The 27,623-nt window shown below is 45.7% G+C and overlaps 1 protein-coding gene across 1 annotated transcript; it reads left to right on the top strand.

The window, feature by feature from the left end:
• Positions 1-4,284: 4,284 nt before the first annotated feature.
• LOC142802698 (nucleoside hydrolase-like) lies at positions 4,285-23,290 on the top strand. The gene is made up of 6 exons (XM_075887673.1): positions 4,285-4,302; positions 4,784-4,815; positions 6,763-6,931; positions 17,422-17,719; positions 19,594-19,730; positions 22,940-23,290. The coding sequence occupies exons 1-6, from the start codon at positions 4,285-4,287 to the stop codon at positions 23,288-23,290; spliced, it is 1,005 nt and encodes a 334-aa protein (XP_075743788.1).
• The last annotated feature ends 4,333 nt before the right edge of the window (positions 23,291-27,623 follow it).

Below are 27,623 nucleotides of genomic sequence, written 5' to 3'. Positions count from 1 at the left end.
GCATCATGAGTTTGGCATGTAGTCATGTTACATGACACGCATGTCATGATTTTCATGTTAGGGTCTGTCACCTGTGTTCGCAATGCAATCATGTCATACCATACCAGTTTTGCAACATGCCATGTGAATGAAATCACCGCAAAAGCTGCCGTACCATGAAATGTAAATCATGACATTCATGACATATATGTCATGATTTTCATGTTATGACTAGTTAAATATGTTCTTCATACAGTCGAGATACGCCATGCCAAGTTTAGTATTGATACCATTATCGATACGGCCAGGAGAGCTAAAAGTCGTAGGCCGCTAGATAGATAGATAGATAGATAGATAGATAGATAGATAGATAGATAGATAGATAGATAGATAGATAGATAGATAGATAGATAGATAGATAGATAGATAGATAGATGCGCGCAAAGTCGCCGAAGTTTGCCAAGAAATGCTTCGCATTTAAAAACTCATGGCAATCGGCATGCATAACACATAAGAACTGGCAGCCGCCACGCTAATCGCGAAAGGAGAATGACTCACTGCCACACAACAGAGACGGAAATTTCTGCTACAGAGGCTGCATATACCCCCTCACCATCGAATATTATGGCTATGAGACCATAGTCGTATACCCCCCCCCCCCCCCCCCCCCCCGATACGGGAACAAATTATCGTGGAACGAGTTCCAAAGAACATGCACCCGCTCTACAACAAAAAGTGCCGCCAAGCGCGCGCCCGGAAACTCCTTCAATGAGCTGATGCATGGCCCTCACACTTACTTTACCGACATGAGTCTTTACGCCATGATATCTGAGGGACCCAGAAAACAGGAATACGTAGCGGCAGGGACTAGTCAAAACAATGTCATGGCCTGGTCGCCTGTACGCGTGAAATTCAGTGGCATCGCATAGGCAACAGCCTTGGCAATCAGAGAGGCAGAAAGGAGAAGACCCTCAGCGTATACGTTGACAGACTCACAAGCTGCCTGTCACTTGTATTTTAAAGGCACACTTCCGAAATGTGTCATTGATATTTTGGGGCCCACGCTGACGGAGGTACATGGCGTCACCTGGTGCCCAGGACAGGCGGGCCTGAGGGGAAACGAGGAGGCAAACTGCGTAGCTCGTGGACTCACTTTCCGGGACGCAGGGCCTTCCTCAAGGCACCTCTCAAGCCCCTACGAAGAACACAACATTACAAGCAGCAGGGGTGGATAATCCAGGGTTCAAAGGGTTCAAATGTACCGGGCCCTCTGGTTTTAGGGGGCCCCCAGGATCTCGAAAAATGACCGACTTTATTGATTTGTTCGAGAAAGTTTAACCCCCTTGCTGGATCACAGATCACAGTTACGCAGTTTGTGAACTTAAGAAACAATCACTTGGTAAATGTTGTGCACAGGAAATATCTACAACATATATCCACTATCCCACCGCCACCAGACCCTCACCGCTATTGCTTGATAGTTGTGATGCGGGTTTTAAACCAACCACAATTTTTTAATTGCTTTTACGCCATGTCCTGAAACAGTTTCTCAATAAAGCACACCTGTCAATTTCGGCAGTGCTCGCACGCGGGGCAACCAAAGCGTGCGCTACCGGATCAGTGAAGTTGAAGCAGATAGAGGAAGCGATTTTCCACAAAGGCGCTCTGTGATTTTCGTGGGAAGATGTCTTCTATTGAAATAAGGGTAAACAATGCTGTAGGCCAAGACGAATGGAAGAAACACAGGTAGTGCTTGGGATGCATTTCTATGTGTCGTATGCATTCCTTCTTTTCGCCTTAACTTCTTGCAGCGTTTAGTCTTCTAACTCCACGTGCTCCGCACGATAGAAAACGGCCCGGTGATATTAAACACTCCGAAGAGGCTTAGAACATATATGGTTTGTGTTCTTTCCAGCTGAATCTAAAAAGAGTCAAGTCTCAAGAATGACCACATGATAAAGCGTGAAAGAAAGGGGGTAGTGCCACAGGCACCCCTTATTATTTTTTTAACCGGGCCCTCCGCACTGTTGATCCGGCCCTGACAAGCAGGAAGATATTGGAAATCCAACTCCTTACAAGACAGGGGTACACCCCTCCACACCCCAACATAAGCAGCCAGAAAGCCAGGGACCATGACGCTGCCTTCAAACAAACACATACTCACACATATAAAGACTACTCGTGATGATTCCTCAGCTTTACACAACAGGAATATGCCCATGTTGTAGCGATCACACAGCCCCACTTCCACACATCACTTACCAATGTGCAGGGCGACCAGCCCATGCAGTATCTAGGCTGGCGCGTTCACGCGAAACACTCGCAACGTCGTCTTGGGAGGCACGGCTTTCCAAGCTGGCACGGGCGAGCCAACTGGACCAGGCCCGGCAAGCCACCGTGGCCAGTGGGGCTCTACAAAAAGGCTCCACCCGGGATTAAACCACGAACTTTATCATTGAAATGAAGTTTATTTTCTCTTTTCCCCCACGGCGTCTCACATAGACGACGTAGGCGGCGTCTGCTAGCGAGCTTCTTGATGGAAAAAAGTGGCTGCTCAACCGTTCATTGGTGTTAGGAATGAGGTGCAAGGACATGCCACCATGTCCATGACTGTGGTGACCTTCGGTAGCGTGGCCGTGGCTGGAGTCATTCGAGTCTCAGGAGAAGACGAGTCGAGGAGCCGGAGTAGATGAAAAGAAGCGTTTATGTACAGTATTTACACGTTTATAGTAACGTGAAACAACATGAAACAGATGAAGCACACCCGAGCGTCTCTGCGCTCGGGTTTTATACACTCTGTTTTCCCAATATTCGCTGCGAGGGAAGACAATTGAGTCAAGGTCCCTCCTATAGGATTGTCCTCCTCCACTGTGCCCCCGAGCAGGCAGTCATACCTGTTTGTAAAAAAGTGCAAGGGCAAGGACACCTTGTTGCAAAGAGAGGAGTAATACGGCAGTGCCGTATTACTCCTCCCTGTTCCAGTGGTGGGCCAGGGTGCCGTTACGGCACCCTGACCCAGGTCAGTTCCAGGTCATTGAACTGAGCCTTAACGGCACCACTGACTCAGTTCAATGACCAAGAACTCCTCACGTAGACTCCTCCGGTGGGCGAGATTCTCATCCGGTGCTGCTAGCTCCTCGCAGGCCCAGAACACAATGCATCAAGGCACGGCCACTGGCCCAGGAATGTAAAAAGCATTTTCGTAAAACAAGTCCAGATGCGAGGCGCATTGTCCGCTGTACAAAACAGCGGAGGTGGTAGGTCAAGCTGCAGTCGTCCCTCCAGGTAGTCAGGTGTGTCTAGAGGGTGTTTAGGTCCACAGACCCCACAAACTCGCCGCACCACCACTGTATAATAGTTGAAGCTGCCTTGGAATGTCGCTCCGCTCAGGACGACGATTTCCGGTAGAGACTGGTAAAGCCGGGGCACAACACTGCCCCCCCCCCCCCCCGTATACATAGGCGCTGGATCTTTCCTTCCAAGGAAGTGCCTGTGGGAGATTTCTCTGGTGCTCTGTTGAACAATGAAAATTCGCAACGTGTTCGTTAACTAAAACGTTGCAATATAACCTCGAAGGTGACCATGGTGTGATGCGGAGCATCGGGGGAGTTTCCAACACAACGTTCCCGCAATGCGTGGTAACGAACCAAGACAACATTGTAATATAACAGGCAAGGTTCACTGCAAAGGTAACGCCACACATAAGTAAACACCACAATTAAAAACACCGTTGAAACTCCTCGCGATGCTTCGCATCAACACATGGTCCCTTTCGGGGAGATGGTGCAATTTTTCTTAAGAGTTGACTGCATTTTTGATGGATTGTCAGATCGGGGCGGCTGCAGGCGAGTGCGAACCGTGACTTCACAATCGCCGAGGCGCATGCATGGTGCACGTGTTCCTGTCCTCCTCCTCCTTTTCTCCACGTTTGATTTCATCCCACTCTCCACCTTTCTTAAAAACGCTGATGCTTACCTCGGCCGGGAGCTTTGTTCGCTGCCCCCTCCCCCCTCTTTCCCACAAACCCCGCTTTTTATAGGCGAAGCTTCTTAAGTCGTGGGTCTGTAGTACATGCAGGTCTCTCTTGGTACGTGTCCGACTAGTTTAATGACTCACTCTGAAGGTGTGAATGGACGGAAGGATGGGTGGAAGGACGGACGGACGGAATATAGTGTAGTTTCGATTCCAGAAAGTATAATATTGAGAACCTATTATAGACGGCTGGCATTTAAACGAAAATATATGCACACTATAGACAAGCAGGAGACCTCGTAGGCATAAGGTATTTCATTGCTTACTACTACGATGCAACAGCTATCAAGTGTGGGTGAGTGTAACAACAAAAAGTAAACAAAAGAAGCTGATGCAAATGATATATATATATATATATATATATATATATATATATATATATATATATATATATATATATATATATATATATATATATATATATATATATATATATATATATATAACGGTTTTTGCGGTCCCGTGCATTTACAGGTGCGTTGGTCGACATATGAGCAACCTTGCAACCTTCCTCCCTTAAGTCGCCTTTCACCAAGGATGCATTGTTCGACTTCTGAAGCACGTCACTGAAATTGGAAGGATGGGCAGTGAAACAGAAAGTAGTCAGTCGCGTCCTCACAGCAGCAAAACTTTCATGCCACGCTGTTAGCCATTACTGCAAGCAAAAAAAAAAAAAAACAGAACTTCGTAATTGCCACGCGGAATCACATTCTGTAAAGTTTTTTCTCACGACGGAATTAGAGTTTGAGTGACAAACGAAGTTTTGAATTAGGCTCGAGAGAACGCAATTGAGACTAGGAGAAAACAGATTAATGCGATCGTAGACGTGTGACCGGGCGAGGTGGAATAATGTTGCCGTGCAGCCCTCCAAGTGGTTATGAAATCAGGAAGTGAAGGGAAAAGCGCTGACCCGTAATTATTTCTTTTTACGAGGACACCTCAACAGGTGGCACAGGAATTGAGAGTGGACAGTGAAAGGTAGGGAAAGGTACAGAGATGATAGGAGGAAAATAAATAAATAAGGAGCGTATCTGCCGACCGCAAGCTATCTCTAAGAGCTTTCCCGGCGTCTCCACTGTCTGTACATGTACAAGGCAGAAATAAAGAATTTGAATTTGAAAGTGTGAGCCCTCGCACGCAACGAACAGCACAGCCCACTGTAAAGGCCGCCAAGGAGGATCTTGGAGAGCTGTCTCAAGTGCTTAGATTGTTGCCGCTTGGTAATGACTCAGGGGTGTAGCTTCGTCGACGTTATCCTCGCCGAGCATTCTTGGAAAAGCAAGAACGTCAACAGCAAAGGTGGCGACCATTTAAAGGGAACCTACACTGACGACCCATATACTTTTTTACATTTACAGCGAAAGCTGTCATGAGACCAGAACACGGGTCATGCGCGGCACCGTAGTTGTCCGCCGCCGCCGGTGTCCGTAACCGGTACGGCAAGAAATACAATGTAACTAAAATTCAACAAGAACACAATGGGATTTGAAACCCGGGTCCGCTGCATGCCAGCACAGTATTCTACCACTGAGCCACACCGGCGCTTGTAACTCATTTCCAAAGCGGCCTTAGGCAGACTTGATGTCGGGAAAGGGATCGCGGTAATGTGAATAATAAAGCGTTTCGTAAAAGCAAAGGAACAACCGGCCATCACACAATACTGATCGCGAAACGATTGACTCGTCCAATGCTTCAATACATTACAAAAACTTGTTCTTCATCACCTAGTAGCTTTGGCACATACCCACGTCCGGCGCAATTCTTCATCGTCGTGAGCCACTGCATGAAAAAAAAAAATAGCACGAATTTCGTTGCAAGCATTTCGCGGATACCACACTTCTCCGAAGAATGACGAAGGATGGCATAGTGAATATTTGCCTATTACACAAAAATGATTATTTATGTCGTATAGTGGGAACCCAACAAGTGCGTTTGTAGCAGTTACTCAAAGATCACAACCTGATCTTCTCTCATTTGCAACTGTGGGTTTCAGCCACAGGGATGTTTTATTCGGCGTTTTGGAATACATCACTGCGACTAAACGATTTTCTTGCTAAATTACGGTCCCATAATTTCTTTCTTTATTTTTTTTCTGCAAATTTGCAATTGACATTTCAAATAAGAATTAAATAACAAAAGTTTTTTTTAAGGAATGACGCAATGCTGAAAGTATCGGGCAAACTCACCTTATAATCGGCCAAACCTCTCCTTTGGGTACGAGCCATTTGCACAGGAAAACAACAACAACGACTGTTAAGAAAAGGCTGTGAAAGGCCGCTCCTCCAGCTTTCGCTGTGACAGTGCTGTTGCGCGTTCCGCACAGGCCTGGCGTTGTCTTTCGTGACCTTTGTCACGCACCGACGAATAAGACAGGTACGCGAGTACCATGAACAGTCGTTACCCACCTAAAGTTTGACACTGAACGCGAAAAAGAAAGTGTTCTGCGTGGGCTAACATCCATGCGCATTTCGGGATCTTTAGTTTGGGAGTCCGGAATGAAATATTGTCCTTTGCAGTCAAGATGCCGCTTTCCCTTTGCGATTGTCAAGAGACTGCGCACCCATGAGTGTCGGGTGTCGTGTTTCTCAGCTCGAACAGTGAATCGCTATAAGTTTTATTTTCGTGTGAGTTGGGCTCGCGTGGACGAATGTGGCCGAGAATAATTACGAGTAGAGGCTACGTACTTACCGTATTCGTGGTGTTTTTCAAAAACGTTGTTTCTGATGAGACGAACAGTCCAAGACCGATACGGCTATTGATAGATGTTGACACTGGCGTGGACGACGCGATGGTCATTACATTCGCCGGCTTATCTCCTCTTGTGTGTTTGGAGGCAGTTACCGTTTTGGCTGGTAATACGAACCTGTCGAATGGCTACAACAACACTCTGAGGGTACTGAAAATGATAAACCGCACAGACGTAAGTACAGATTCGCTAAGTCACCATTCACCCATCTGCGATTTCTCGTGTGGAGAGACTTCCACGGAGTTACTTGTAAAAGATTTGATATCGATACTAGCCAGCTATCCACTTGCCTTTTAGACGTCTCTACAAATGCTTCGCCTTTGTAGAGACGTCGTCTGCAGCGACATTGCTTGTTCGGCGAATTCCTCTTGTGGCCTCCACCTTGTCCTGAACGGTCTGTTTTTAAAGTAAAGAAAAAAAATGTAGATCGCCATGTCGGCAAGACCGGGACGCACAAGGTGACGATAAAACTTCAAGTGTCGCTAGATTCGGCCACGTGTTTTCTTAACATGTCCCGATAACCTATAGCTTGCTGTTTTCCTGAAAGTCATGTTTTGGTTCTGACCAGGACTTGTTAAATATGCAGCCAGTTCCATTATTTCTTTTTTCACGATTACTTTGGTCAAAGGGGCTCGTTATTCAGGAATATGTCAAGAAATCTGTGCTTTAATTAAGCAATAATAATTTGCAAACTGGAAGTTAGAGCCATGAAATAAAACAGTTTCAGTGCCGCTCAATAAGCTATGATGGTATCGAAACATCAGGAACGTAAATGACAGTGTGAAGAAGGGACACATGTGGTGACACGACTGTTTATTTCCTGCGTATGTCACATGCAAATATACACGAACCATCAGCAAGAAACAGGAAAAAAAAATCACAGCATAACCACCTGAATGACGATGAGTGGGGCGAAGCATCCATCGGTCCGTCCGTGCTTCCGTTCATCCGTGCGACCGTTCATTCGTCCGTCCATCCGTCCGTTCACGCGTCCTTCCATCTATAGTGAAAACTTCAAGTACCGCCATCTCGCATCTTTTCATCATAGATTCATCATTAGAAATACCGCCATATAGCGGACATTCCAAGGACCAAACGAAAGGTGTCTGCCTACTACTACTACTACTACTACTACTACTACTACTACTACTACTACTACTACTACTACTACTACTACTACTACTACTACTACATACATCGCAGACGCACGACCCATGACGTAAGGAGCTTCGCCCCTAAAAGGGGGAGAGGTGGTATTCATAAAGCATTTTGTGCCGAGTGGAAGCGACATAAAAGCGCAAGCTTTTTGCTTGATGGTGCCGGGGATGTCTTAATAACACACTTGTTCCCCGTGCATGCAATGTTAATAGCCTCAATAATTTCCCTGACCTTCTTGTCTTTGTGATCACTGATATTTTCGTACCATTAAACAAAAGCTTGCATGACCCGGATCGACCTCGTGACACAGATGCAGTTCCACATTGTCGAATGCCCCGCCACGGTGGTCTAGTGGTTAAGGTACTCGGCTGCTGACCCGCAGGTCGTGGGATAGAATCCCGGCTGTGGCGGCTGCATTTCCGATGGAGGCGGAAATGTTGTAGGCCCGTGTACTGAGATTTGGGTGCACGTTAAAGAACCCCAGGTGGTCAAAATTTCCGGAGCCCTCCACTACGGCGTCTCTCATAATCAAACGGTGGTTTTGGGACGTTAAACCCCACAAATCAATCAATCACATTGTCGAAAACGCATATGCCAAGGTGTCCTTGTTTACTTTCTTTGAAACTGTAATGCTGTTACTTGAGCCTGCTCTTCAAATAATCTGCCCATTTAGATAATATACTCTGAGGCACACGATAACGAAACGCGATAAATCTCACTTTCTTCCCAAGTGACACTTTATCACTTGGTCAATCGTGTAAGTTGTTTTGTTTTCGGATCTGACTCGGAGTTGTCTTTTTACAAAGTATCGACAGTTTCTCAGGCGCTGAACGCACCACTTTCACGCTGCCCGCTTCCCAGTTTTTTTTCAGGCTATGCGAGGTTTCGTGAATGTGTAAGAGATTACGGCTATCTTTTCGCGATCCTGCCATTTCTCCCTTTCCTCGCGTTTATCTGATGGCCGTTATATTTTCGTTCTTTGGAGCACGCTTTCAGCCACAGAATCCACGAGTGACTCCGAATACTCCGTATCTAACAGTCTTCTTATCTGCAACGGTCTCATTATCTTTGATCATGTGCTCGCATGAGCTGCTTAGCACATTAGATAAGCTGTATTTATTCCGCTTTTTTTTCACTAGCTTGAAATGTGCTGTCACCGCCTGCAGTATGGATTTTCTCGCACGAGGTTCATAGCTCCAACAAACACGATTTGTGATACCTTCGTCGCAGATCTGGGACTTTTATTGAGTTCTTGTGAACAATATACCCAATCTTGGAACGTTATACCCCACTCATCGATCAATCAGAGGTGTTAAACGTGAGAAAAATAACTATTGAAGCCATCTTTCACGGTCGCATACCACATACTATCTTCATGTTAACCTCCCTGCCTACCTTTTCCGTTTATATGGTTGTCTCGTGACATCTACATTACAGATTGTTCTTACATTTTTACTGTGAAAGAATTCACTCAGTCTTATTGTGCATTCGGTGGTTCTAAAATGCCGAAAAAAAGTTCACAATATTTGTTTAGGCATCTGTATTCATTTTCTTTACGGCTATATCCACCTGTATTTATTCATACGGCTCACATTACTGATTTTCTACAGCAAAAGCTGTTATGAGAGCACTTTTCGGGACACGCGCAGTTCTTGTCCGACGCCGCCGCCGCCGGTGTGGGTAAGCACATCGTGCGAAATAAAAAAAAAAAACCTTGCACAAAAGACACAATGGGGCTTGAACCCGGGTCCGGAGCGTGGCAGCACAGTATCCCACCACTGAGCTACACCGGTGCTTTTTTTTCATTGATGAATGAAATTATCACCAGTAAAGTACACAGAACATACTTCATCAGAAGTCAGGCAAACACACACAAGCGTCAAGAACGGGAAGCCACTCCGGAAGGGGGTGAAAAGTCTCGACAACACTGCGCACTTGAGCAGCTGCTTCTCGGCAAGTTTGACAACTATAGTTAGAAGCACCGGTGTAGCTCAGGTCGAGAAGCTGAGCTACACCGGTGCTTCTAACTATAGTTGTCAAACTTGCCTTAGGTAGGCTTGATGTCGGGAAAGCAATCGCGTTAATACGACTTATACACCGTTTTACAACAGCGCAAATAGAACAACCAGTTGTCGCACAATGCGAATAGCGTAACGAGTGGGCCGTCCAATGCCCCAACCTATTACAAAAGCTTGTTCTTGTTTCCCTATTAACTTTAGCGCATACCCACTTCAGCAATAATTCCTCATCGTCGTCAGCCACTTCATGGACATTGTATAACAGTTGTATTTTCTGGCTTATTTCGTGTTGAAATTAAAAAAAAAATAAACGTTACTCACATTGAGCGTCTGGGAAAACGTCTGTTTGTGTGCAGACGACCATTCCGGCTAGATTTGATCTATATGAGCGATTCGCTAAGCCGCCATTTTGTTTAGACAGCATCGTATTTGTTAACAATGCAGTCTTCTCGGAGCTGTCTATTTTGCCGGCTACGTGAGAATTGGAATGGGACTTAAGATGGCCGCCGGCCATTTAGCTGTCTATTTAGCCGTCTACGGTGAGTATTGGAACATATCCTATAGCGTGTAGAGGGCCCCCCACAACCGTACTATAGCAGGAGGCATATCAGGATACTTTGGAACGGCCACTGTTACGCACACAGGTGTTCGTCTCCTTGTGGCACGGCTCAGTTGTCCACTTAAAAGCGAAGCCAGCTGAGTGATTATGGGCGGACCATTGAGCGTCGCCTTTAGGAGTTGAACGCAATAGCAATATCCTGTCCCCAGTGCGCAAACTTCAAGCATTGAGTGCACGAAATCGTTTCAAACTTGCTCGGCACCCACTACACTTGGTTTTAAGTGAATAGACGCAGTAACATGCGTGCCTTCTGTGGTGGGTGACCGCCTGTCAACCACGAAGCCATTATGATAATCATGTTCTGACGCCCGCTGGCAATGTACGCTCGTGCCGCGCATTATTACTGCAATATTTATTATTGTATTGTGAAGCACGTATACATGACACGTGTGTTTGTAAAGAGTGAAGGTTACTTTCACTGCATTTCCGAGAAGAGGAAGTTATTTTCACTGCATTCACGAGCAGCTGGCGTAGCTGTGTGGTAGAACATCTGCTTTCCACGCAGATGACCCGGTTTCAGTCTACACTCAAATCCAGAATTTTTATTATTTATTTTATTTGCATCTGTCTCGATTTTGCGGTCCCGCAAAGATTATTTTTCGCTCTCAACCATGCAACGACGCTGACTCTGACTCTGACTCCGACGCCGGGATTTATGCGAAACGATTTCTTTGACGCTCTCGAGTTATAGAAGCCAGCCCAGCCAAGGGATTATGGGTCATAGCCTGTAGGCAGTGCACAAGGAGTCCCATCAAGCTATCATGATATTCCTTGAACGCCAATCTCAAACATCCTACAGGGCTTCTTTTTTTTTAAACCCTTAACTTACTGTCAACATATAAAGCGATTCAGGAGAAGACGTCACAACACGCCAAGGTCTTCAAGAGAGCCTTTGTGTCGAACACCATAAAAGGAGTTATTCTTACCGGACAATTGTTTAAAAAAAGTAGTATTTCTTACATGTACATGTACAGGACAACATGGGAGCAGCGTATAGCCACATTCTAATAGTAAGTGCTTAGAGTGGCCAAGCTAAGAGTACTTCAGCTCTTGTGTGCTAAAATAAACGCGCAGCTATCCAGCTTTCTCCCTCTCGGTGAATTCATTATACATTTCATTACGACGCGCGGCATTTCGATGAATATAGCCGCATCCTGCCAGCGTTGAAACGCGACACTGCGCCTATACCAAGGTTGCCGCGGATTCTGCGGATTCGAGGTCGCGCTCAGCGTTCTCATTTGCAGCACTCATGTCGAAGTGCGCGCGCTTGACGTGTGCCGCGATTTTCCTGGCGGCGGCGAGCACGCCCACCGTCCTTTCTACCACGTGGAGCCGTCCAAGTAAACCTCGCCTGAGGCTACTGCTGGACGTGGACACCGGAGTGGACGATGCGATGGCTATAACGCTGGCTACGAGGCTACCCGACGTGCAAGTCGAAGCCGTCACGGTGGTCGCGGGAAACGGCAACCTCTCCACCGGGTACGACAACACGCTGAGGACACTGAATGCCATCGACCGAACGGGCGTGAGTAGTCTACCCATGTGCGGGCGCACGAGGGGACAGGAAGGGGGGTAGGAAGGGGGGGGGTTGCTGCTTTCCCCCTGGTCACCTAGAGGTGCGGGGACGTGAAGTCTACCCCATATACGTTAACTCTGTTAGGGCAAAGCAAGGTTTGAAAGATAATGGTGCCTCAATACTTGTAATGTTACAATACAGGAACTGTTCACGTCCAATCTTTACTTCTGAGAAGTCGGGAATCAAACCCATTGTCAGAAGCCCCTCATCAGTATTTTCTTCTCTTTTTTTCTTGCATCTATGGTGAAGCATGTCTTTTGGACTCGACCCACTGGAAAGAAGCGGGGAGGGGGATTTCGCGATAAAACTTTAACCCCCTCCCCTTATGTAAAACCCCGTTCACGCAAGCTTGCGAGTATATCACGGCAACTAACAACACTCATCGTCGTCGTAAACAATGGCCATCGTTAACGACCGCGAGGTTTAGAGTTAAACACAGCAGCATGTCCATTGAAAATGGTCGGTAAGTGCACATAGTTTCCTAAAATTAACTAGAGGGCGCTCTGGTGCTGCGATCTTTCAGCGACCATGGGAATGATTGGTAGTACACGGATTTGCCAAGTCTTCGTACTTGCGGGTGGCGAATCGCACTTGTTGTGGCTTCATTTATTGCTGTGTTTCGGTTTTGTTTTGAAGGAAAGAACGACCACTTTTGAACTTTGTGATCCGGTTTGAAACGGTAAGCCTAAAAAAATTAAGGTGGTGAAAAGCTACCGCTGAACATTCGCAGATTTTGTTTCGTGACGGGACAGCTCCAAGCCACACGAACACACACGGAGTCAGAAGTACGAAGATTAGACGAATCCGTGTAGTATACCAATCGTTCCCACGCTCACTGAAGCGCCGTGCGTTGCAGCTCCCATAGGCACACGCGCCAGAATTCCCTTTAGCGGATATATATGAAACTCTACGGGGGAGTGTAGAATGACGGAAAATCTGACCTTGTTTGAAGGAATTCATGAATAGTACCAAAGGCAAGCAAACACAGACAAAAGAAAGTCAGGGTAGCACAAATACACTTTGTTACAGCGTCTGTGAAGCCCCTATACTTCACTCTGTTTTCTATTTAACATTATATAGTTTTGTCATGGTTGACACTCCAACAAGGCACAACCAACAAATTCAATAAATGCCGAACAGCCGTATTGTGTATAAGGTTCCTTGTCGATACGACCGGCGCAGTGTCACACATGTTGCTGTGTTAACGAAATGTTATTGAAACATGAGAGATCGCTATCCGGTGGTTTACCTTCGATGTTGACAATTTCTACGGTGTAAATACACGTCGACATTTGATGGACGCGAATTTATCTACTTGCGAGATATCTAAGCAACGCCTCAAATGAATTAGGAATGGCATATCAATAACACTGTAGTAATGCATGCGCCAGCCAACCGTCGAATAACTTGCGCAAAAAAGAAATGAAATTTTATAACAACTATACTTATCGATTCGCAAGTAGCAATCAGAAATTTTACGCAAGGATGGATTTCACAGCAAGCCCTCAGAATCCTCGTTGATAACCAAGAACTACACAAAGTAGATGAACCCAAATACCTCGTATGGTTCCCGCGCACACAGAGAATGATACATCCAATCCTAACGAGCTGGCTCATGAGTTGTCGCGAGAATTAACCCGCCACGCAACCCGACCACACTGCTAGGTGATCATCCCTGGCACCACCGACATACCACACAAAGACCGATTTACAAGCTACACAGAATACATGCAACACTACGGAGAAGCAAGGCGCGTCTTTCCCGCCCCTCATCCGAGTCTACACAGGCAAGAAGCATCGGAATACCGACAGCTACAGATGAACTGCTACCCGAACCCTGTGTACCTCCACAGGAGCTATACCCACACTTATACCCGGACAATAAATGTAAGCTATAACAGAAAAGGCGTCTTACAAACATACATTATGGGAATGCCCCAACTTATCAACAAGTTCTCCTGAGGTCCTCCGGAAGCAGTGGCGGCTTGTGCTGCTCAGCTCGGAGGTTCAAGCCCAAAAATGAGCCATTCAGCAGGCCAGAAATGCTGTACAGAGACAAGGTCTCCCGGTATCTTCTTGTGCGGTCTATCCCGGACCACAAACATGCCGGATACGAGAATAAAGTTTATTCATCATCATCATCATAAGAACTAAACTTCACGTAGACCCCCGCGCATGCTTGATTGATAGGTTCACCTATTACATGCGCATGCGCAGATTCTCGTGTCCGTCTTTACACACCAAGTCTATTTTTAATAACGAATCCTGGGCCCTGCCGTCGAAATTTCCCTTCTCACTATTGATTTCAAATGCGCCTGCTCGAGCTTGAACAATCATTTACTGATGAGTACGACGTGATTAAAGTTTACAACTCTTATCACCTTTCTGCCGCAAAAAAAAAAGAAAAGCGAGAAAGGTAGGTGAAAAATAAAAATAAATGATAGATAGATATGTGGGGTGTAACGTCCCAAAACCACCATATGATTATGAGAGACGCTGTAATGGAGGGCTCCGGAAATTTCTACCACCTGGGGTTCTTTAACGTGTACCCAAATCTGAGCGCACGAGCCTACAACATTTCCGCCTCCATCGGAAATGCAGCCGCCGCAGCCGGGATTCGATCCAGCGACCTGAGAGTGAGCAGCCGAGTACCTTAGCCACTAGACCACCGTGGTTGGGCAAAGAGTAATAAATGTATGCGCCACAATTGTATTCGCGTATGAATTCGGCGCGAAATACTTGAAAATATAGTGAATTACAGGCTCGTTAATAGGTTTTCTATGCTAAGGTTGATGCTTTCTACTCGGATATATTGAAGCTATGGTGACAAAAAAAAAATCAAGGACACAGATGTGCGGCGGTTTATATACCTGTATGTGTGCATTTATACATATACTCCACTACAAGCAGCGATTTTACAAGAACAGCTGCGATTTGTTCATGCGAGCGTTACCATGAGCGTTTGCCGTTGTCATATGGCAGACAATTATTATTGAGGAGTACGTTTTGTACGCCTTCGTGTTCGCCATTTGCGAGTTAAAAATAGGAGTTTTAAAACACGTGATTACTGAAACAACTTCAACTGATTACGTAGTTTTGCATATTAGTACAGACGAAGCTAACGAAATCGTTGCAAACCAAGCAAAATAAATCCGTGGATACACGGGAACAAAAATTGCGAGGCTGAAATGCTTGCTCCGCAAATTAGTCGTTTATCAATCAGCTTGGGTGAACATAAAAACCTTGAGCACAGGAAAAAAAAGAGAAAAAAAGGAGGAACGAAAGCAAGAACCGAGAAAGAAAGAAAGAAAGAAAGAAAGAGAGAAAGAAAGAAACGAACGAACCCGCAGAAGCTCCAGGATTCTATTGACTGTCAAACGGAACCGACATTAGGACATACGTGAGAGTAGTAGCGAATGTTCTCTCTCTTTTCCTTTCCCTGTTTCTTTTTCTTTCCTTCTTCCTTTCTTCATTCTTTATGAACTTGTTTCTTTCTTGCCTTAAGCTATGTTCCCGCACATTAAGCTGCCTTTTTTTTTTGGTAATGCCCCGCACGCTCCTGGTTCATTGGAAAGTAAGCCAATTAGAAACAAGGTGCGAGGTAAGGGCAAGGGCTGCCACGCATTATAAAAATAGAGCAAATTCTTCAAGGCGCAGACAAACTACTCAATGAGTTGGGAGCTTAGAAGTTGGGACCTCACTTGCGTTCATAGCTCGCATTGATGTCAGTGACGGATAGTAATACGACGGTAAATGAAAACGACTGTCGCATACAGGAACTATTTGCAGTGGAGCAGTCACAAATAGATTATCTCCAGCATCTTGACACTAGTCGCTTCACTGCAACTCGTTTAACATGGGATAAAGAAAGAACCTAGCGACGCTAAAGACAACCTGCCTTTAGAGGTGGGACTCCCTCGCTGGATTCCGTGCCGACCGGTTGTGCCCTCGCGATCTCCGACGACAGCGCAGCTCGTCCTACGCCACCCCCTGACTTCCTGCTGCCGCTCCCCTATGACGACGACAGCGCAGCTGTGGCCGACTGGATTAGCCCTACGCCATCTCCTGTCGCCGACAAGAGCTCTCGCCAGTGGTGCACCGTCCTCGGATTCCTGTGACCATGTTTCCATCTTTCCTATCTCTCCTATCCCTCATATGTCCTCGCTCGCTGTCCTAGCGCATCTCTCTTTCTCTCTATACCTTTAATCATATCCTTTTAATCCCTCCTCACCCCCATCCCTTGTGAACTACTGTTGAGGTGTCGCACGATGATGCAGACAGTTACGGGGCTCACTTTTCTCTTCTTTCCCCTCTTATAACCACCATCTCTCTCTCTCTCTCTAGAGCTTGTGGGGTCTCGGCGCGGCGAACGCGCGCACCGCCACGCCACGCTCTTGGAGTCAACGGACACAGCAGACGCGGTCGGAACAACGCACACAACATACATTCATTTATTACCTAATTTAGACGACGATATCGTCCGCCGAATGATACACCAATTTCAACTAACCCGCTACCATACAAACAACATAACGCAGGGACACACTAAACACACAATAACATGATAAACCCACACTAACACACCCAACACACTAGCACATACCCAAGGCGGCGTCGCCAACGCCTGACCTTACACGCGGGACCCCGGCGCGAAGCCCGCGGTGCCGAGCACCGGGGACCCGCGCTACAGACAACCGTTCGCGGCAGCCGCCACGCGCAGAAGAGGCTCGCTCAACGCTCGCCCACCACCAAGGCCCGCCTTCCGCCAGGGGCCACCACCGGCGCTACCACTCTACCAACAGTGGTACTCAAAGCGAACACAACGCCATCTATCGCCCGGTGGTGGTCACCACCGAAATAACGCCCTGGGGCGAGACACGTGCGCCACGCGGCGCAGACAACTTTACAGGGGGGGGTGTCAGCACCCCCACAAGCTGCACCCGCCAGGGTGGTCTTTATAGGGCTTAAGCATCTTGACTGCCGACCCGCAGGTCGCGGGACCGGATCCCGGTCACAACGGTCACATTTTCAATGGAGGCGAAAATGCTAGAGGCCCGTGCACATAGATTGGGGTACTCGTTAAAGAACCCCGGGTGGTCAAAATTTTTGGAGCCATTCAGTACGACTTCTCGCATAATCATATCTTGATTTTGAGACGGGAAACTTCATAAATTATTATTATTATTATTATTATTATTATTATTATTATTATTATTATTATTATTATTATTATTATTATTATTATTATTATTATTATTATTATTATTATTATTATTATTATTATTATCTACAGGTGCCTGTTTACAAGGGAGCTGACAGACCTATTGACGGCCTTTGGGAGGCCGAAAAAACGTACTTCGGGCCCGACCAATTCGGAGGCGTCAGTGAGCGGTACCCGATCTCGAGGAATGCCGCCGCCGATCCCCAGACTCCCGGGTACATCAAGATGATCGAGCTCATAAAGAAGAACAGAGGAGAACAAACGCTAGTTTTGACGGCTCCTCTGACAAACTTCGCAATCGCGTTGCTCACGGCACCAGACATCTCAGAGGGAATCCGGCATGTGTACATCCTGGGAGGAACCCTTTACGGTAGGTGACAACAGCGCATGCGCGTGTGCACGCTGGTGCAAGAGGGGGGGGGGCGGTCACCCCCTCCCCCTTCGATCATCTGAGGAGGTAGGGGACTTGACAAGTCTGTCCCATATATTTTACTCAGTTGCACCTGTCCCATCATTGATGGAAGCGCAAGGTCATCGCCATGGAAATTTTGACAATAGTCCGCAGAAGCCCACTCATGTTTCATTGCAAGAGGTGTTTTTTACTTCCCATTTTTACCCCCGGAAAGCCGATAACAGTTGTTGGCGTTTAACATTCCAAAACCATGGTATGATGGACAAAAGACTGCGTTAAAGTTACAGGGACCAAATAAGTTAGGGAGGACACACGTAATGAAATAGAGACAATAGTTTCGTGTGTCCTCCCAAACTTCTTTTGTTACAGTCTCTCGGTTTTTTTTAATCATGAAAAACCAACTAGCCTAACACCACACTTGGCTAACATTATAAAAGACGACACTGTGGGGGGGCGGGGGGGGGGGCTTCGTAAATTTTGACAGCCTGGGTTTTTTTAACGTGCCCATAAATCTAAGCACACGGGACTCAAGCATTTTCGCTTCCATTAAAAATGCCATCGCTGCGGCCCGGAAAGCATAAAACCAAAGGCAGGCCGCTGTGAGTATCCCGTCATCGCCTCATTTTCACTTTTACGCCCACTGCAAAGCTTCTTTTCTTTCGAACGCAGTCACAACGGCGCGCAGTCAGATTTCGCCCTCCCCTGCCTCCTTCGAACAATGGGGAACCCATTCTCATGTTTACGGACAACGGAACGCTTCCTCGTTATGGCAGCAATTTAGTCACAGCGGATGTTGGCATCAAGTGTACAGCTGCGCACGGGTTTTCGTCCTGCAATTTAGTTTTGTGTGTAAAACATGCGGGCCGGACATCTGCAGACAACACTTTGCCACCTCAGAGTTTCCTGCGCAAATTGCCGTTTTATTTCAACGTCTTTAGCTCTAGCGATATTTTTGCATCTCTTTTCCGTTTCTCGTAGGCAGAGTATGGGAAGTTGGACGCTTAGCGCGAATGCTTTTATGAAATAGGGACTTAACCGTTATTTAGTTGGAGCAAAATTTTAGGCCAGGAACAGTATTCCTCAAGTTAAATCGTATCCAAAGAACACTCCACTGATGAAAATATCGCATAAGACGACATAAACAAGACCGGGCATAGACTAAAATGCCATGCTGTGTATCACATACGTAGACTGTTTCTGCGTTCTTGTGTGTATTTTGCGCACAATTTAATCTTGTTTGCTGAACGCATGAACTATGTATGGCTAATGAGAGCCTAAGGAGAGGCTAAGGAGGAGAAGGTGGAGGAAGGACAGTACAGATCAGTACATGGGCTGTGAGGAGAGGAGGAAGGTAAGTGGGAAGTTCGAGACATGCATTCGGTTTAGCGGAGAGAAGGTTCATCATCATCATCATCATCATCATCATCATCATCATCATCATCAGCCTGACTACGTCCACCGCAGGACAAAGGCCTCTCCCATGTTCCGCCAGTTAACCCGGTCTTAAGTAGTGCAGCGATGGCGTAGTGGTTAGAGAGAAGGTTCCTTCAGTGCTAAATCATGCCCATGTTCGTATGGATTTGCGTAACTTTGCATTTTGGCGTTGATCTTTCCACTTAGCTTCGTTGTACATTGGCCTTTACAATATTAGGTCGTTTAACCCCATACATCAGCTTCAGAGTTATGGCAGATTGGCTGAAAAAAAAGTTAGCTGCTTGCCTCACTTGGCATAAAATTACAATTTATTGACATCAGTGTACTCTTGCGGCCCCATTGATTTTATTTTAAGGGATCTTATAATTGGGTATTGCTTCTTTCTGCCTCGTTTGCAGGTAAAGGTAACGTCAATCCAACGGCCGAATTCAACTTCTTCACAGACCCCGAAGCAGCCTTGGTAGTTCTGCAAAGGGCCAAATGTCCTGTCACCCTTATCCCATGGGAGGCAGCCCTTCAGGCTACAGTGCCATGGGTTAGAATGTCTGCTTAGCTTCCATTCTTACTATTCATACTGGTGGAGTGCTCAATAATGTCAACACGTTTTCACATGGACACGGGATGAAATGCGTCCTGTTTTGCAAAACTACACTGTGTACTGCACCTACGGCACTAAGTAGGATTACGTTATTCACAGAAACATTCGATTGATTGAGTGCCGATAAGCATGCGTCAAGTTGCACCTAACTTTCAATATCCCGTATACCAACTATCCAACCAGCAAGTTATATTAACTTAAAAGAGTAGATAACCAGTGACGAATGTTTATTATGCATAGACTCCACGAAAAATATAAGCTTGCGTTCGATTAGGTCACAATTTTCTTACTTGACATATAGTGGCGTAGCTCGCATGTAAACTTGAACAGTTTAATTGGAGCCTATGGTCACAGATTAAGCGACGATACAGTACCTAATATCATGCGCCGGAAAAATTCGTGAGCTGATCAACATGTGTGTACAGACATAAAATATGCAGCATATACATGCACAAATGTGACCACACTACCACTGTGCATTGGGACGAGAGCGGTGTAGAAAAAAAACGAAAAAAAGATACAGTTAGTGTGCACAGATTCAACTGAACGTTACAGAGCAGCAGGTGGTCAAAATTGTTCCACAGTAGTGGACTACAGCTTACCTCAAAACCAGTTAGTGTTTTAGCAATAAAAATTTGCAACTCAACTCTTCTTTTAAGCGCCACTTCCTCTGGGAATAAAATTAGTTAGGGTTGATATTCTCGCTTGTACATCATATGGTATGCTCCAACTGGTTTCGGCCTCTCAGGCTCAAGATTAAGACAGTAAAATGTGATTAAAAGTGTAAACATCAAGTGTTTTTTATAAAAACAGGCATGTGAACTAACAGACAATAATGGAAGGGAGTTAACAGAAAGATATAAGACAGGGAAGTTAACCAGAAAGACATTTGCATGGCTACACTTGGAGATTAGGGAAGAGAAATACTAGAAATGTGAGAAAGAGAGACAAAGGAAGAGAAGAGGAAGAACAAAGAGATAGAGAGAGAAAGAGGAAGATGAACAGAGAGGCAACGTTGAACTGATTATGATGCCAAGGAACGTATAGCGGAAGTCATTAGCAGTAATTATTGTAATGTGAAAAGAAAAAAGACAAAACTGGACGAACAGATTACTTGCCGCCGAAAGAGACCGAAGCAGCGACCTTCGAATAACACGTCCGATGTTCTAGAAACTGAGCTAAATCGATGGTGATCCCCCAATCCACTTTATGGGGCTTTATGTGCATTTAAACTTGGGAGCGTTAGTCAGAGCCGCTAGTAGCCATGACGGCGAGTGTAAAACAAACTCTTTCCGCATGTGGGCCTCACTTAGCACGCGCTTTTATTACGAGCTGGCAGCTCACCAATAATCCATCACATAATAGTTGTCTAACAAAAAAAAAAAAAAAAGCAAGCCCTTAATTTTCCCTTTTTTTTCCTACTTATATACTCGTAGGGTGTTTGAAGAGATGTGTCTGAAATTACAAAAAAATCAGAAAAATTTGAGCTAGCTGCCTTCTCAACTGCTTTTTCTGTAGTGGCATAAACCATAAGATGTTTAGAAACGTTATTTGAGACTGTAATTAGGAGAGTTCAATTAATAACAATTGTTGGGGTTTAACATCAATCTTAAAACCACCACATGATTATGAGAGACGAATGGGAAGAATCACAGTTGCGCTCTTCCATGTTTGGGTTTCAGTTTCGCCACTAAGTATGGTCCGATTTCCTTATTCCGCCTCTCCTGATCCATTTCTCTTGTATTTACTCCCTGCAAAGTGGAACACATTGGTGTCATATTTCCTCTAAGAATTTGTACTGCACACGATATGCACCGCCGAATATCCTCTCTCGATGGCATGGCTGTACCTAGTTCATTTTCTGTCCCCTACCCTGCCACTTTCTACAAGGACACTTGGTATCATAAACAGGTCAGGCCGGCTTCATAAATTCCTGTTCCAAATCACTACTCTCATAGTGCAGTCCTACATAGTCCTTGTACTAGCTCCTACCTTGTCCGGCCACACTACCCCTCTATTGGAAGTAGAACAGACGTGTGTACAACTTCCTCCATGTCCTTAAACTGAGTAAGATGTATTGCGAATCGGTTCTGCGGTATTCTATATGGCGAAGGGGTTAAAGCAACCACCAGTTTTCAGCACAAAGCAGAGATATTCATGCGGATTTCTCAGAAAGAAAACTTAGCCAAAATATTATTCCTGGTCCAGGTCCGTCCTGGTACGGAGACGAATTCGGGACCAGGACAGATCAGGATGAACCTTTCGCCTTTTAGAAGCCTTTTTTTTAGAAATCTGGGTTACTACGGAGTTTTCGAATAGGGACCCCAAAAACTTTTTCGTGAACTCTCTTTGGGTAAAGCAGGAACTAAGAGTTTCCGAATAGGGTGTCGGGCGTTTTGGACACTGTCTCTATTCAAGGTTACTCTATAGTCTTGGCCGAGAGCCGTCATGGGTGCCGTCACGGGAGCCGTCGCGTTTGCCAGACGCAAAGCTCTCGGGGCAGGATTTGGGTCTCCCGATAAATTGAAGATATAGCGTCCCCAACACACAACCAAAACCTTGTTTGTGTCTAGCGTACGCGCAGCGGGTTTGACGCTATTTTTCTGGGGACCGAAAACGATCGGAGCCCTTATTGAAAAGCTCCCTGGTATGCCCTCGAGGTTTCGTGCTACAAACAGATGGTTTCCAATTTTCTTTTCTTTCTGCGCAGGGCATGCACAACCAGACGCCCTTTTCTGTTGAAATGCATGTACCTAACCGTATATGCATGTACCACATATGCAGTTTGTGGTACGATTTGAAAATTCACAATTTAATGCGTATAGGTATATATTCTTGAAGTGTCTGTATGATATGTTTGTTTTCGTGAAGAGTTTTCATGTATGATGTCTACCTGAAATGCTTTATTTGCAGTGGCAATCATGTGCATGCATGTTTTGATTTTTCTTGTTGCTCTATTGTTTGTATACTCGCATCGCATGAAAACATGTACACGCATGCCGAATGCGCATGGGAGGAGGAGCCTCTGTCAGGCAATACGGCCTTTAGCTCTTACTCCTCGTTCTGTATCAGAAAGAAAATAGACTTCAAACTAATTATATGTTAAATTTCAACATCCTACACCTTCTCCACTCTCTCTCTCCAAGGAAACTTACTACAGCGTCACAAAGAAGTCGGGCCGACTTCAGAAGTTTCTGCGCGACATCACGACCCACACCGTCCGGTGCTGCCTGAGCGGAGGCCAGAGCCCGGGCGGCTTCAACGTGGGAGACTTCCTGGCGGTTCTCGCAGCAGCGGTGCCCGAGAGCGTCTCCAGCACACTGGAGCAGCGCGTTGACGTCGAGAGGAGCGGCGAGTACGCCAGAGGTCAGCTCGTACACGCGTGGGAGCCCAAGATCTTGCCTCAAGTGAAACGCAATGTGACGATTGTCAAAAATTTCGACGTGGACGTTGTCGAAAAATACTTCAAGTACGCCTTCGACTCGAGTGAAGCCTGATAACCTAATAAACAAGAGCCACACCCCTTAGTAGTGCGGATTTATTTTCATCCCGAAACTCGTGCCCGACCACACGTCTCTGTGAGGTGTAGAACACGGAAATGTACTGAATGCACTGAAAACCTAATCCTAAATTGCTAAAAAATAATTAGGCAGATCCCACGCACTTTGGGAGTCGATGTTATGCGAATCATTTGGATGCAAGGTGTATGTGGTTTAATTTTTTTTTAGGGGCGAAGCTCTTCTTAGTCTAACCTTGTCATACGTCATGCGCACCCGAGAGAAAAAGAGAGAAGAAAAAAAGAAGGTAATACCTCCCTAACAGAATGATACACAGCGCTGTCTTATAGAAGTTCATACAAACTACAGTTGAGTGAGGATATTCTAGAAGGCGCTGTGCCGCTACTCTACTTGGCAGTGGCGGCGGCAACGAAGTACAATGCTTCAAGTTTTCTGCATGTCGCTTTTGCAGGCTGTCTGGTGATCACCTTATCAACGCCCAGACAGCACTGTCACTGGATTTCATGGAGGCATTTTTCATCCTGGCGCGATTGACGTCACCAAACTGCGGGAACTGACGGCCAGGAGCAACGAGGGATAAATACCGTTTGCACATGTCCGGATCTTCACTTGGCAGCGGCAATGGCGGCAACAAAGCAAAGGGCTTTAAGTTTTCTGAATTTCGCATTTGCAAGTTGGAAACGCTTACTTATAATACGATTACTGTATTATTAAAATAGCTGTTGCTGCCGCTACCCTTGAAAGTGCTTTTGACAGAGTCGCTTGCGATAATCATGACCCCTGACATTGTTAAAGAACTGAAGGATGTCCTGAGCGAACTAAAAGAAATGCGAAATGCACTTGAAAGAGAATAACGAACAGAAAATAGAGATGGGAGAAGTTCCATCGAATTTCAAAGCAACCGTTTTGATAACATCATGCCTGAAGTTAGCGAGATTAAGAAGGAAAATGCTGAAATTCAAAAGTATTGATTGATTTGTAAGGTTTAACGACCCAAAACCACTATATGATTATGAGAGACGCCGTAGTGGAGGGCTCCGGAAATTTCGACCACCTGGGGTTCATTAACGTGCACTCAAATCTGAGCTCACGGGCTTACAACATTTCCGCCTCCATCGGAAATGCAGCCGCCGCAGCCGGGATTCGAACCCGCGCCCTGCGGGTCAGCAGCCGAGTACCTGAGCCACTAGACCACCGCGGCGGGGCTGAAATTCGAAAGGAAAACGCTGTGCTATCTCTCGAATGCCAAGAGCTGAGAAGATTTGTGTTAGAAAATTAACAGAAGCTTATCCAGCTGGAACAATATTTGCGTAACAAAAATTTTGAAATCAATGGTGTCTTGGTTTCACGAAACGAGAACTTACCCAGCATCTTGGAAAACATTGACAAAGTGACCAATGAATCAATTTCTAAGACGGACATCGAAGTCTGCCACAGTCTGCTGACTGGGCATGCTGAGCGACAGAACATAATTGTTCAGTTTAACATGAGGTCCAAGCGTTATACTGTGCTTCAGAAAGCTAGAAAAAAACGCAATTTTTTATGGCAGACATCGATTTTACACAGCAGACCCCAGTGTTTGTAAATGAGCGCTTGTGCCCTTCCATGAAAAAGCTTTTGGGCCTGACTATTTCATGAAAAAACGAGAAGGGATGGTGTTTCACTTGGACAGAGGGTGTCAAAATATTTGAAAGGAAGTCTATATTGTCGCCAGCAGCGCACATTAGCAATGCGCATGACCTTGATAAATTAAACTAAGCACTACCCGTTGAATTCGGTAGCTATCATTGTTTGTTCAAACAGCGTTTCTAACAAACAACGCTTGAAGCGTTGTTTCTATCGAACAACGCCTGAAGCGTTGTTCGATAGCGTTTGTTCGAAACGCTGTGGTAGCGTTTGTTCGAAACGCTGTGAAAACGGCGATAGCACAGGCCGGCGCAGCCAGGCCGAAAAAACAAAACACAAGTAAACAAACCCAATGCATGGTTCGCGGCATTACCCCCCCCCCCCCTCTTGATCAAAATGGGTGCTAATTATTTCGCTGCTTGCGATGCCAGTTCTCTGTGCAGGAAGTATGACAAGAGCTTGTATGTTATTCATGTAAATGTTCAATCAGCAAGGAATAAAGAAGATCATATTCTTGCCCTTTTGGCTACGCTTTGTTTTGAGCCAGATGTATTCATGGTCACACAGACGTGGTAGAAAGACAGCAGTGATGTTCCTAAATGTCCTGGCTACACTAGTTTCTTTATGAACCGACTATCGAAAATAGGAGGAGGCGTCACGCTGATGGTTCAAAATGAGATTGACTGTCACCTAGTTGCTCCTTACTCATGTGTGACATGTGATTATGAAATCGTGATCGTCCCTTTCTTGAATTTTGTGTTTTCTGTCTTATTACAACGACCAAGGGCAAATGTGTCTGATTTCTTCTTATTCCTTGATAACTTTCTAGGATCGATTAATGACAGTCAATGCAAGCTCATTTTAGGAAGTCACTTTAATATAGATTTAGGCAAAGTTTCAGCGCAACAAGAATTATGCAGGTCTTTGGAAATGAACGTGTTTCAAATTACTGTAACTCTTCCTACACGTATTCAAAAATACTCATCCACTTTACTTGATGTACTCATTACTAATATAAAAGAAAACCATCTTGTGTCTGGTGCACCAATTAGTGACCGTTTGCCAATATTTTTTGTGACAAGCAATTGTTCTGTTCTTATAATCAGTACGTAACATGATAAAACTGTCAGGGATGTACTCTAGCCACGTATTGTAACGAACTAATTGTGATTGATTGGTGAGATGTTATGTGTGCAAAATGCCCTCGCGCAGCTTACGAAACGTTCATAAACAAATGGAAAGGTACCAACGGTAAGCCATTTTCTTTTAAAACACTTAAACCTTCCCGTAAATGCAACAAACCATGGATTACAGAAGAATGCTCAAAAGAAATACACGCGAAGAATAAGGTTTATAATGTGTTCTTAAACAACAAAAGTGACGAAGCGTTTACACTTTTTAGGGCACAAAGAAACAAAGTGAATAGTCTTTTGTGCTCTGAAAAAAAGGGGCATTTACATGAACCTTTAGACGTAAATACAATGAAAAAGCCAGATCTGGCACGAAAAAGGCTGAACGAAATTCTTGGCCGCAAAGACAATAGAAATAGGGATCTTTCAGATGTACTTTCAAACGTTCAAACCATTTCTGGAGCATCCTTGGCAAACACATTTAATAATTATTTTACCTCTCTCTTAAGTTAGCAGCTAAAGCCCACAGTGGCTACAGTACCTATGTGCCCCATTTAAGGACAGTGCTCTTTTGGCTCCAACAAGCACAAAAGAATTCATAATGGAATAATTGGAAACGCAAACCAACGGGACACAAGAGGAGAGACAAACAAGTGCAGACAAATAGCTTCTAGTCGAAGTACGATGTGTAGCGTATTCCTGCTGCTCCGTGTTCTTGTAGTTTTCTGTTAGCGCAAAGTTCAAGGAACCGTGGGCCTCGTCAAGCCATTTTTTGCCTATTAGCTCGTGGCCTAAACATCTTTCCGAATCTGATGTTGAAATAAAAATATTTCTGATTCTCATTACTCTCCGATTGGTTGCTGCTCGGGCTGTGCCTTGAGACGGGGAGAACAAGCGCCACTCTCACTCTCTGGACAGCCGCAATAAGTGGCGGATCGTTGGTGGGGCGGGCGAGTTGAAGACGCTTTCGCTCAGCTTCCTTGGCTCGCGTCTCGTCGGTGTTACCCACGCGCCGTCTGCATTCTCGAACGCGATCGGATGCATGCACAGATGGGCGGACACACGGACGGATGATTGGTGGGACGCTTCGCCCCAGTCATCATTCACTCCGTGGATAAGCTGTGATTTTTATTTTTTTTAGCGAGACGTCATAATGTTTCGCTCAATATATGCAGAAACCTACGCACACACATATGTTAAACATCCGCGGAGACTCGCTCGCTGGATTCCGTGCCGACCGGTTGTGCCCTCGCGATCTCCGACGACAGCGCAGCTCTGGCCGACTGGGTTGGTCCTACGCCATCTCCTGCCGCCGGTCCCCTACGACGACGACAGCGCAGCTCTGGCCGACTGGATTAGCCCTACGTCATCTCCTGTCACCGACAAGAGCTCTCACGAGTGGTGCCCGTCCTCGGACTCCTGTGACAGTGTTTCATCTTTCCTATCTCTTCTGTCCATCGCTCGCTGTCCTTGTGTATTTCTCTCTTTCTCTGTCTCTCTACATTTATTCCTATCCTTTTAATCCCTCCTTACCACCATCCCTTATGAGCTACTGT

The sequence above is a fragment of the Rhipicephalus microplus genome, chromosome 3 (genome assembly GCF_043290135.1).
Source record: "Rhipicephalus microplus isolate Deutch F79 chromosome 3, USDA_Rmic, whole genome shotgun sequence".
NCBI lineage: Eukaryota > Metazoa > Arthropoda > Arachnida > Ixodida > Ixodidae > Rhipicephalus > Rhipicephalus microplus.
The sequence above is the reverse complement of the archived record's forward strand: the minus strand, read 5'-3'. Positions and strand labels throughout refer to the sequence as shown.

Bases quoted from the DNA above. Each gene is read 5' to 3' on its own strand.
- LOC142802698 (XM_075887673.1), top strand. The intron at 4,816-6,762 runs ACAGATTAATGC...AAGACCGATACG, and splicing joins GCAATTGAGACTAGGAGAAA to GCTATTGATAGATGTTGACA. The intron at 17,720-19,593 runs GTAGGTGACAAC...CCTCGTTTGCAG, and splicing joins CCTGGGAGGAACCCTTTACG to GTAAAGGTAACGTCAATCCA.